Source organism: Tribolium madens, unplaced genomic scaffold (genome assembly GCF_015345945.1).
Source record: "Tribolium madens isolate multiple individuals breed KSU strain unplaced genomic scaffold, Tmad_KSU_1.1 Scaffold_2;HRSCAF=44;Tcas5.2_LGX, whole genome shotgun sequence".
Classification (NCBI taxonomy): Eukaryota; Metazoa; Arthropoda; class Insecta; order Coleoptera; family Tenebrionidae; genus Tribolium; species Tribolium madens.
In genome coordinates this window covers 7,411,917-7,424,804 of record NW_025400995.1, presented here as the reverse complement: position 1 = coordinate 7,424,804, position 12,888 = coordinate 7,411,917, and the positions used below count along the sequence as shown (strand labels likewise).

General features: G+C 37.7%; 1 protein-coding gene across 2 annotated transcripts in view; it reads left to right on the top strand.

Moving 5' to 3' along the window:
- Positions 1–5,870: 5,870 nt before the first annotated feature.
- The window catches only part of LOC123006876 (nucleolysin TIA-1), a 144,728-nt gene continuing 137,710 nt past the window's right edge, over positions 5,871–12,888 (top strand). For both annotated transcript variants that reach the window (XM_044401774.1, XM_044401775.1), the window contains exon 1: positions 5,871–6,670. In XM_044401774.1, coding sequence (XP_044257709.1) covers positions 6,584–6,670 — 87 coding nt within the window. In that variant the 5' untranslated portion in view covers positions 5,871–6,583. The remainder of the gene's footprint in view (positions 6,671–12,888) is intronic.

Sequence of the window (12,888 nt, the reverse complement as noted above, 5' to 3'; positions counted from 1 at the left end):
AGGGGAATATTTAAATGCATTACCCTAAAAAAATTAAAATAATACTTTAAATATTTGAAACAGTTAAGCCATTTGGAGAATAGGTTCAAAATAGGATATTTTAGGATTTGAGAATATTATAGGGGCGTTGCAAGATGCACTCTCATCTGGTCTCATCTGTGAGTCAAGTCGTTGAATCTCATCCCAATCTCTAAATGTATGTTTTCGAAAAGTGTAAAAATATGAATAGGATGAAAGAATCGGAAATGGCCTATAAATCCACCAATATCTACTGAGCGCCATATTACAGATCTCTTGTAGTGCAAACATGATATATACAAGGTTAAATTTGATCCGAATATTCGTCTATATTTCAGCAGTCCTGAATATCTCATCGCGTTAGTTTCGGGCCCTTTTCACCGTTACTTTCAGATATCCTCTGCCCGGGGGAAGCTCCCGTGTTTTCAAAGCAGGAAGGACTTTATCTTGATTTACTGATTGGAACTAAGGGAGCTTAGCTTTAAGTAAACTGAAAAGATTTTTTAAATAGATGGCGAGATGACATTGTTGCAGTTTCGGAGTAAATTCAATTGTTCCGTCAAGTTGATCTATTAATAGAATTTGAATGAAGCTATTTAGATTGGATAATGAAGGCGGTTGCTTTTTTGTTCTTCCGTAAAGTTGTCGCTTTGGCTCCCGCCTTCAAATGAACACAAATCGTCTTTGTAAATGGTAATTGTCGTTTTGAACGACAGAATCCGCGTCACGTCCAATCAGAGATTCTGCGTAGACCCTCTGGTGTTAGAACGACGCGATTATTATTCAGGCTCACAGCCAAAGAATGATTTTGGGCTTAGTAGTTTTAATCCGTGCTTAAAAATTAATTTTGTTTTGGAAATTTTTATTTTGATTGAATTTTTATAATAATTACAAAGATTGAAAATGTTTGTTTTGTTATTCAGGGCTTCGAAAGACGATCAAGTGTGTGAAATCCATTTTAAGCTTTTCCGACAACACATATTACTTGAGTCGATCGCATATTGCACCCTTTCGGTAAATATTGCTCTTGTGGATAAATAGACGTATTTTTAATACGTCGCTGGAACGAACGATCTCAACCTTCAATACGCGTCTTTGTTGGGGAAATCCCCACCTGTTCCAATTGAGACGATTTCATTCAGGGCGAACCGGAGAATACAATTGAAAAGAACACAAACCAGGTGGCGCATATTTGACGACCCCGCTTGTATAACAAGTAATTGATTATTCATCAATTGGGAAGGAATAAGTCTACATCGAGTCGGAACATTCCGAGGGTGCCTACTTTTATTCTTTAAGATAAATTAAGAATTGAACGGTTCGTTGCACTTGGCCGACGTAATTTTTTAGAATTAGGCGTCCTGACAAATAATCAAAGATGAATTGTTTCCTTCTTTGACTACATCTTGACTTTTTCCACCTTACAGCCCCCTTTTTTCGTTTGTTATTTATTAAATTAATAAAACTGTAAAATTTAACCATTTTTCAGCAGATTTTTTTAAGTTTTGGTTTTGCTTTTTTTAGCGTTACAATATTTTTCAATCATTTATTTATAAACAAATAAGTAAACATTTATGCAAAGAAATCAACACACACAAAATCAAACGATTAAAGAATTTGAGTCAGTAGACGATTCCATTTTTTTCTTAATTTAAGAGCTATAATTATTAAAAAAATGTTTTTACTTTTACGAAATTAATCACTTTTAATAATGACGTAAACTTCAAGCCTGAGTATAGACAATTTTATTCGTCTGCATAATGTTAGATAAATACTTAAACAATATGGTTGTAATCAGTGTATGTATTCTTGCGTTTTATGGAGCTACTTGAATTTTTATTCATTTATTCGAATCGTAAGCAGCATATGTTCCACAAAGAAACCCGTCTTTAATGTCCATAAACGTATTTTATCTGGATTAGAGATCTATGTTAGTACTATATTATTTCATTTCTGATCGTCCCTAAGAATCGTTTACGCTTCATTGCATCTAGTAATAACCGGAAATAGCTTATGATCGATTGCGGTTCGAATTTCGCCTTTTACTATAACGTATGATCTTGAAATATAACAATAAAGTGAATGCTTTTAATGCGATATTGGCTTTTTTTAAGAAAATGATTAGTGGAGCGGTTTACTGCATAAAGGCTCCGTCTTTCATGTTACTATTTATGTTGCAATTAATTATATTCCTTAAAAGCATTGAGACACACTATTATGTGTGTTTTTTTTTCACGTGTTTTCTTGATGTATTCCAGATGTCCAGCGATGGTCTCAAGATATGATTCATTGCGAATACGCAACTTTGGGCTCAGTAACTTAATGGTGATGGCCCATAAAGCGAGACCGGCCACTTCAGCCATATTGTCGACATGGTTGTCGGAATATGGAACATTAACTTGCGAGCGTGTGGCGATTATGGCTTGAAGGAATATGTTCCAATTTTATTTTTCTATCTTTTCTTTCTGTGTTTACTTTTGCCTATGTATTATACGAGACCTTTTTTATTGCTTTTACGCATGGTTTTGTGTCTGTGGACTTTACGTTAGTTTTTTCCACAAAGCTATAACCTCCTCCCTGTTTTTCCATAACGATAAACACAATAAACTACCCTAAAAATACATGTATCTCTTATATAAAAAAAACTTTCCTATATTTTAATAAAAAATTTTTAAAAGTAACATTCCTAACTTGAAATTTGTAAAGAATTCAATCAATTAAAAAAAGCAGACAAAATGACGTTGTTAATAAGCTTCTGTTTGGGGTATTTTTGTAAAGAAATTTTGATAAAATGAAGCGACGAGTGAGTAACTTTTGTAATGTGTTACTATTCGAATACAATGTTATTTGAATGAGCTTAATAGACATCAATTTATCAAGTTTTCATTTCCGGTGATTATTATGGGTAGGATTTTCGATTAAAGTGATGATATTATCGAATCGAATTAATCTAAAGATAAAATTCAATTTGAAGTTGGTTTAATAATGCAGGACTTACTACATGTTTACAATAAAGTTTGTCCAGAACAATGTTAGTTAACGGAACCTGCGGGAACACTCGTGAGGTTAAATTCGGTCCGGGTGGCTGGGGTGAGTATACGAAAACCTCAACTCAAGTAAGCTTTCGAGCCTTGTGCAAGGCACTTAGAACTTATTAGTAGATATGGTTAGAAATTTATTAGACATCTGTCATAAAGAGTCCTTTGATCTAATATGATTGGCCACAGGTGAAATGCGCTTGTTAGCATATATAAATTTATTGTGTTCGTTTTGTTTACTTGACATATCGTCAAGTGAAGAGTTCATAGTGAAGTAATGTTGATAGTTTATGAAAGTCAATATATTGGCGTATAGTGCAAGATAGGAAGCAATGAATTTCATATCCACTTAACATAATCGCGCTTCACAAAAACGGGAGACCCTGAGGGAAATCAAGCAGCCGGGGCCGGCAGTCGGCAACGGTACCCGGTTAGCGGAAGAAGAGAAGCAGAAGGGGGAACTGGGGAGGACGACAAAACTGGTGCCAAGTGGGGCCAGGCGGCTGGGGAGCGCATCAAGATGCTTCTTTTAAGATTTCTATTTAAACGGTTTGGATGTTTGAACGTATTAGAGCCGCGGGAGGGGGTGCTGGAAAACCTTCAATTTTCTAAACGTTCTATCAATTTTTTCACTTGTAATTTGCAAATTCTCAAAATTTTGGTTTATTTACAAGGTCTGTCATTTTCATTTACCAAAATCAGAGCGTCGTCTTAGAGGAAAAATAAATATGACGCATTAGTGAACGACGCATCGCTCTAATTAAGGCGAGTAATGATATCCTGGTGTAAAGAAACATGCTGCATACTAACCGCCACCGTGAAATTACGCTATCAACTCGAGATATTTAATGACCTCTGCAATGATTTTCCGAGTGGAATTTTGTCACGCAACGTTCAAATTGATATATTTGTCATAAAACAAAACACGTTAATTGAGAAGCTAGGAGTTGTTTTTACTCGACGAAATATAGCTCCGCTGCGAAAATTGCTTGATGCTACCTACAATTTTCTCATATTTTAGTAAAAGGTTATTACATTCTCTGCGAACTCTCGTTTCTTCATCAACTTTCAACATCTGCTGTGTATATTTTGTCAATAGATTTGCTCTATATACATACTGGTATTGATAATATTTTGAAAAGTTTCGCACTGATGCAAGTATTGCTGGAAAACTAATTATGTAATTGCGTTTGGTTGACCATTACTGCTATTGGGAATCATGTTTGGTGAGTCTCCGCTTAAGTGCCGCAAGAAATGAGGCAGTGAAGGATGGCCGCAACGCGTTTACTATGGTTCATCGATTAAGTTCGCCAATTTTCTTCATCGACGCGCGTGGCTAGTGTGTTTGCACAACAGGTCTAGTGCTATCGACAGCTTGAACTGGTCTGATATAGTAGTGGGCCGATGTGGTCTACCAACTGTCCGTCCAGGAATATACGTGTCCTGCACACACACGACGCGGCATACCACGCTGCGGCTTTGTGCATGAGCGCGTTAGGATGTATTTGCTCTAGCGAGAACCCCTCAAAGCTCACCCGTAATCCGGCTTTTGTTTATTCATTTTGTTTGCACATTCCCTTCCATGATAACGCCGCTGGCCGCTGCATCCCGAGACGGTTCCTGCACCAACAACCCAATTCTTAGACGTTGGAAACTTCGAACGAAATTAATTTGTCAGATCTGGATTGTCTGGAGGTAGATTCAAATGCGTACAATGTTAAATTGCAATAGTTACGCTCATTTGAAGCTCATTTTCCTCTTCATTTCATTGCAACAAAGTGGTTTCACGACCCCGCTTTCGCATTCCGTGGCAACTTTCTTTATAACGTGCATAAATCAACTAAGATACTCGCAGCATCATGGGCCTATCGCGCGCTCTTACGGCCGCTACACACTTCACTCGTATTTGACTTTTAGCCACATATACACATCATCTTCATATATATTCACCATAAAAAAACAATATCAACCAAAAGTTTTACTCGACACAGTTACACACTCAAATAAATTCGCCAATTTTATTGCAAAGATAATAGACAACTTTTGGCGACTTTGTGCATATGTATTTTTAGTGTAATTGATGGTGATTTGAAATATTGCCTATGTGCATGTAGTTGTAGCCGAAATTATTCTGTTTAATGAAAGTTTGATTTATGTTAAGAAGTTGGCGGTAATAGTTGTGTATGATATATGCATGATGAGTTACTTTTGCGTATATTTAGATAATATTGACATGGCGGATGTAGGGGAGTAAAAGTATTAAAGCGAATGAGATGGAATCAGCATATGGTGACAGGATTTAAAGCTTGAATAAAATTAAAAAGTCGAAGAGGTTGGAAATAAAAGAGGCAAATTGATTGCAATCGTCCTGACAGCGAGTGAAGACTTGCCCTAACTGAAATAATAAATTGTGTGCGCTGTGAATAATTTAAGGCTGTTAATTCTCGTCGTCGGCGTGAGTTTTTTGTTAGAAATTTGGAATATCAAAAAAAGAAAGAAAATGGTTATTAGTAAAATCGTGTAAAATGAGGAAGTGACGAAAGAGAAGTGAAATAGTCTTACAATTGGGTTCCATACATAATGGGATGTATTGATGTTTGGTGTGGATTTGGGTAGACGTGGAGTAGAAAGTAGAAGAGTTCATGTTCTGTACTGTGTAGTCTGTATAGTGTATATTTCATTGATTGCGCTGGCGTTGGGCTTCAGGGAGCCTGCGACACGCCCGCCGCGCTCATCCTAGCGAGCGCGCGTTGCCGCCTCCGGCCTTTGCCGTCCGAGCTGTTCTGTAGCTGCTTATTTATCGGGCGGCTGCGACCTGAAACGCGCCGATCCCAACCTGAACAACTGTTCATATCTAACAGAAAAACGAAATATTGTCAGTAATCGGTGCGACAGCCGCGACATGATCGATTCTATAGCCTGCTGTTACACCGCTTGACCAAGTCGTTGCCGTTACCGTTGCCGTTGCCGAGACTGACACCTAGTCTGCGCCGCGCTCCACGTGTCATGATCAACACAGTGTACACGCATCTTCCTCGACGCATTCTGTTTGGACTGCTACCGGCCGGTGCCGCGTGTGTGACGTGTGACGTGCTGTGAAGTGCGGCCGCCGGCGATGCTCTAAACCCTCCTACAGCGGAATTTAGAAAAGTGACCAAGCTGCGGTTGCAGCCGTTTTTCGTGCGGCAGGATACCCATAAACAGTTGCCTTGGCTCCAACACCGGTCCTCGTGGGCTACAGCCTGGTTGGCGTGTACCCGTGCGCGGTGTGGAAACCGCGTCACGCCGCCAACTCTTGCACCACCTCCACGGGGCCCGTTCGCACCAGAGTTACCGAAACGGCTCGCAGCCAACCGTACCCCACACAGCAAGTGCAGGTGCACCACTGTCAAGGTCACCAAGAAACGACAACCACCAACACGGCGGCCGCACGAGTACAACCCCCGCAGCTACTGGTCACGGCCTGTAGCTGCAACAACAACAATAACAACACAGCCGAACTTCAGGTTGCCACAAACAACACTCCTATGGTCTTTGTTCCCTTCTCCATGCCTAGTTATGCCCCGCCAATGGCGGCCAGCGCACTCTACACCAACAGCTGCAGCCCCTCCAAGGTAACACTTACCTCCCAGATAACCAGCTCTGACCAATGGCTCGCAGAAATTTCTTTTGGTCTGCGTCCTTGACAGTCTAGACTTTCTTCTATACCCATTAACCAATTAACACTCTCATAACATTTAACATAAGCAAATCTACAACATGTAAACAATGACCCAGGCATGCGTGTTCTTATATTACATAATTTTACTACATATTAAAATTTTATTTTATTTATTTTAATATCTGTTTTTTTTCTTTTTTTTCTTTACAGTGCAAGTATACAGAATGAAATATAATTCAGTTCGCTCGCTTGAAGCTGGCTCCTAGTAATTGCTCATTTTGCTATATATATTTGCATTTACAAATTAAAACGGTGTATCTTTTCGTCGGCATGGCGCTCATCAAAGTCACTATAGCCGTTTGTAATTACCACTCATTACAAGCTGGATTTTCTTTATAATATTTTTTGAAAACTATGTTTAAGTTTACGTAAGTTTGATTCAATAAATATTTAGGCGTTGAGAAAACAGGAAACTGAAGTTTCCTTTTCGATTTAAGAAAAAAGTTTGGCTTGCCAAAAGCGATTTATTGAATGTCGTCTTGGTATAGTGAAATCGGCTAATGTCCCATCCTGCAACTTAAATGCACCGGAATCCTATGAATAACTCTTCAAGTGTCGTAGAGTTAAACTACATTGCAAAATCTAAACCCTCTCTACTGCTGAAGGGAATACAAATTTCAACAATTTCGTTAAAAAGTTAGAAAATTGCTACGGAGCTGTAGAGGGGATCCCGGTTAGTGTCTTAACTTTTAGCCTTTTACTGTTCCCTAACAGTTTAACGACTATATACCGGGAACATCTAATAAATTTATAAACTAATTTACAAGCAGATGTTTTCATTAAAATTTCTTTCAAATTTATTTAAAAACTGCTTTGTGCCGCAATTAATCAGAATTATTTAAAACTTTTAGAATAAGACAATGTATTTAGAGCACTCAAGAAAGACTTTTTAAAGAAAAATAAAATAAAGCAATTAATTTGCATACCCGCTTTGAAATTAGTTGATATCTTCTAGAAAGTTTAAGCATTGGGTTTTTCCCAGCAGTGTCTTTTTGCTTTTCTGATTTAGAACAGGCAACATTTAGTCAAAATAATGAGAATGATGGGGAACCAAAGGGGTGTGTAAAATGGCATTTTACGAAGTGAAGAAGCTGTAAGATGTGAGCTAACTCAACTTTATTGGCTTTTAAGATGGAACGCAATTAAAATATAAGGGTTCGAAGTTGTTGTTTGAGGCTGACGTCTGCCAGTTAGCTGTAGCAAGATCTTATGAGTGAAAAGCCGGCGGCATTGCTTAGCCTCCACCTAGCACATTATTACATAAATTATTAGTTTTCAGGCATTGTGCAAAGTTAAATCGTATCGTTATCTTGTGTTATTTTACGAAAGTCATCGTGTACTTTCCAAGGGTGAAATATTTGCAGTCTTCTTGTTCTTTACACAAAATTGAACTCAAGAAATGATTAATAACCCGACTAATCAAGCGGTTCGCTGATTTTCATTAATTTCGTTTTGTATAATCAGTGTTGATGGGTATTTGTTTAAGCAAAAACAAACGGTGAAACTCTCAGTTGACTGAAACAACTAGGTTCTGTCGCGAATTTCACTCTTTTTCTAAAGATTAGTATTAAAAATTAACCGCAATTTGCTCAAATATTTTCGTCAATTAACTCACTGCTTTATACGTAGTGCAATTTAAACTAAACTTTGGAGCTTTGTTTGCATTTATATCAACTACAAAAATGTGCTGTTTTGTTCATTCATGCTTCGGAATGAAGTTTTTTCTGAATTGTCCATTTTCATACAAATGATACTTGCTTATCTTTAACTCTTTATTCTTATTCTACAACAAATTTGCGTTTCTAACTATCAATTATGATATTTTATTAACAAAATTAATATGTAGAGTTAGATATACAACTTAGGTTTTTTAAACTGTTGATGTTTATACTGTTTGAAATATTATTTTGCGCGTTTCATTGATCGTAATAATGGTATATGTATAGTAAACACGTATCCTTTTCAAGTTATTCAAAACTTATCAAAGTAAAAGTTTTCTTTCAGAGTTAAGACTTAATAAATATGCTGTAAATAGTGTGTATATTTAGTTGGGCTCGTTGCATGAAAGAAGTGTAATAGTGTCGCGTTTCCTTAATTGGATTACTGGTTGGATTAGCATTTAAAATTTGAGTTAACATGTTTGAAGTGCGCCTCTGCATCGACGATGAAGTAAATCGGGGTTTGCAAATCAGTTCCTTAGAGATAGACGGATGACGGCAAATAGCGTACTAATTACCGGGACCCTAACCCTTAAGCCCCTGACATTAGGTGTAAATAGATGTACGTGAAATAGCGAGAAATGAAGACTGTGCGGGTAGGATATCGAATAAATTTGTCGACTAATGGTTCAGTGTTGGGAAAATTTCTTAACTGGTTTATTAGATTAAGTTTGGTCAAGTTGTAGCGATATCTGTAGTGTTCGTTGTAAAGTATCCTCTCGTACAAAAAATGGATGTTTGTTTCTCGGAAGCCATGAATTGTGGCACTTGTATCGTTTGCCAGAAAACCACAATGGAAGCTAAGGGATGTGCTGTTGGAGGACAAAAACTGTCACGCAAGAAACAGCGTTTGTACTTTGAGATATATGGCCTTCGGACCGTCGAAAGTCTCCCTCTAAATGGTTGTACACAGACATGACACAAATAAACCGACCAACTCTAATTTCTCTCCGGACCAGCTAGATAATTCACGCATCTTTCAAAAATCACGCAATAAAAAATTTCCTTTTAGAAATAATTTCCTCCTTAGTGTAGATGGTGAATGATCTGCTTCTCCGTTGGCTGGATTACTTCCGCCTCAAGTCAATGAAAAATTGTTGTAGAAAGGGAGTGAAGAAGGGTTTGAACATGTATTCGACGAGGTTTTATTAATAAAAATCGGCTGAAGCGGATCAATCTGAGAGACGTTAGTTGATAACCGTCGACCTATGAATAATTTAGAGGATCGAACAATTCCTGACCGGCAGAGATTGGGGAACAGGCCACATTCCCGACGGTACTCATCTTCATTTCATGTATGCATTAAATTTTACGAGATGTGTAAGCCTTTGTCGAATCACCTGAAACAGAGCTGAGGTAGACGGTCTACGAGCTATTGACTGGCTTGGAGTTTGTGAAGGGGGCTCGAATTTCGATTGTGTGTATAAGTGCGGACAATTCAGACGATAATAAAATTGGGCTGCGCTAATGAACCAACTTTGTATGATACTTATGCTATTCTAGTCATTGATCTCAACCTGGATATAGATTTGAGCACAAATCGATTATTATTTAAAATCAATTATTTTTACTCTAAACTCTATTTCAAACTTCCCATCCGGATAAAAATTGTTAATTCAGTGGCATTTCATTAATTTACATTAAATTTTTTGTTCACTGCGCTGCAAATTCCTGGCGAGTTTTTTCAATCGGATTTTACTACTGGGAGGTAAAGCTTATAAACTCTCGCTAAACTTGCAGCAGAGATTGACTTTAAAAATAAATAAAATAATACGTAAAACAAACTTTATATATGAATAGCTGCCAAAATTATTTAACTAAAACTGCCTAAATTTTACTGTTAGGACGAATTAAGCACTACTGACTGCGACAATATCAACAATGGCGCAAATAAGTGCAATATGCTCCGTATTGACTCGTGAGCTTAAAATGCCATACATTACATAAAATAATAATTTAGTAAGAAAATTAGATACAACCTCTAAATAGTACTGCACATTTCAGAAATATGAATTCACTTTTTTACTTTGTAGTGGTGTACATTAAAAAAAATAATTTTTGAATAACGTCGGGTCAGTAGTAGATTCCCACACAAGTATGTAGATCAAAGCTTGGAGAATTTTGGGTTGGAACTATAGGAATTAGGACCATCGGCCGTTAGCAGTTCGGTTTGGAATTGAAAGTTAGAAATCCGCACTGTTTTCTAATCAGGTTTTCATGGTAATAATGGCGTTATCGCAGCGCTTAATTCCGCCGCAGCAACTAATTAAGTGCTGACAGAACTCCCCAATTCTGATAATTGCTCCAATAGAACGAAAGCAATGTAAATTGCGACATGCAAAGAATTTTAATGTTAATTTTAAATTGTTATATATAGCCGGTCGTGGGCTAATAGCGCGTTGGAAATAAAACTGCAAGGAAAGTCTTTGCGTTGCAGTTGCATTTCACACGTTGTGGCCAAATGTGACCGAATAATTTTGAATGTGAAATTGGTTTTAATCTACAATTTGCATGATCAAACAATGACGGTGACGCGCGCCTATCTGTGTTTACTCAGTTTGGGTAACAGAACTGGGGTTCAGTAACGATACGACATGTAAAAACATGCTTCCTCACACGCAACTCGTGTGCGACACGCCTGAGGTCTCCAACAAACAAGACGCTACAAGAACGAGTACTGCCCCTGCGAGCCTCCATCAAGGGGAGATAGAGAAAATTATCAAACGCGTCTTTGGGCAACGCAAAACTCATCCTCTTTTTATTCCTGCATAGATTAAAAAAGAACCATTCCAATCAAATCTTCTTGCCAATGACCCCATCGTCGCTTTTTCTAACCACTATGAGTTTGTATTTTAAGTCATTTGACGCTTTATTCTTTTGCGGTCGTCGTCCCGGTTGTTCCCGAGGGAATGAATAAATTAATAATGTCCCGCACTCACCCGTTCTGGACCCTAAACGCGTCTGCATTTATTTGCATTAAACTCTTCTCTACTTTCTGCATTTTTCATAGATTGCAAGACGAAGACATGCCGGAGCAGCACTTTTTCGATTCCAAAATCGCGAGCTTTAAAGTCGTTTCTCTTGAATTAAAAGAGCAAAGCATATGGTCTTGCAAATGGAAATTTTTTCAGGAAAACTATACACACTCTTATTTGTTAAAAGTTTATTTGTAATGTGTAAACACATGGAAGGTCAACATAAAACATCTAAAATGTCAAAAAAAAACTCCGAAGGTTGGCATCTAAATATGCATCTTATATGTCGACTTTATTATTAAAAGATAATTGTGTATTCATGTATTTTAAAAATAGGTGTTTCTTGTTGGCAATATTATTGAAATTTTTATGAAATTGTGTTCCATCGGTTTGTCGAGTTCTATTGTGTTAAAATTAGGTGTGGCGTAACAAAGTAGAAAGTTTGGCTCTCGTATCGAGTAAATTCGTAAGGTCGAGTGCTGTGGTGACCACTATGAAGCGGCAGCACATCTGGCGTTAGGCAGAGGGTGAGTTTTGCCAACAATTGCTCTTTGAATAATGAACCCGTATGAACTTTGAGAAACGGGAACTGATGTCTGTAAATGAGTTAATTATCAAAGTCGGACTCGGTTCTATTATATTTTGATTACCCCAACGGCGTTCCTTCTTTATTATCAGCCATTTGTTTAGCGATGTTCTGCTTCTTATTTTGTGTATAAATCTACGAGTCGCGGTTGAGCGTGCTAAGCTGACGATGTGCTGTAGATCATTGCGTTGAACTGCAACTCAGCCTCTGTGGAAATTGCGAGGTGCGTTTCGTGTTCCACATCGTATAAATTAGAGTCGCGAGACTGCCTCCAGCATCGCATCTTCCAGTGGCGGCGGTCGTTACCCGTACATTTTATTAGAACATATTAAAAAATAAAGTAACAACGCATCACAAGTCACAACCGAAATAAATGTGTGGGAGTTATTAGTCGAAATGTTTTATTATCGTAAAATCTGTTTGTTGAGGTATTTATAAATGACATTATGTGGGTGTGGGTGTATTTTTGCGGTGTGGCTTTTAAACGAGCCGCCACTCTTCTTATCTTGTCGCTAATCTGCGCAGCGAGCCGCTTTTCGTCGTTTGTCGTTTGGTTTTCTATTTCAGGCATCGCCTGCCTCATTTTTCTTTCATCTATTACCAGCCATGAATATTCAAGTCGGTTCTAAAACCCTAACCGTGCGCCGTATTTTTAAATGCTACCCCTTTTAGGGGCTTCGATTCGATTGTTCACTGTTTCTACCGAAATTTGGTAAAATTTATTGACATTATTTAAAAGGATTTGTGGTTCCGATAAAATACATGTTTTATTAAAAGCAAAACAAAGCGAATAATTATACATTAAGTTTGAAGGAGATAAATCAAATTGTAA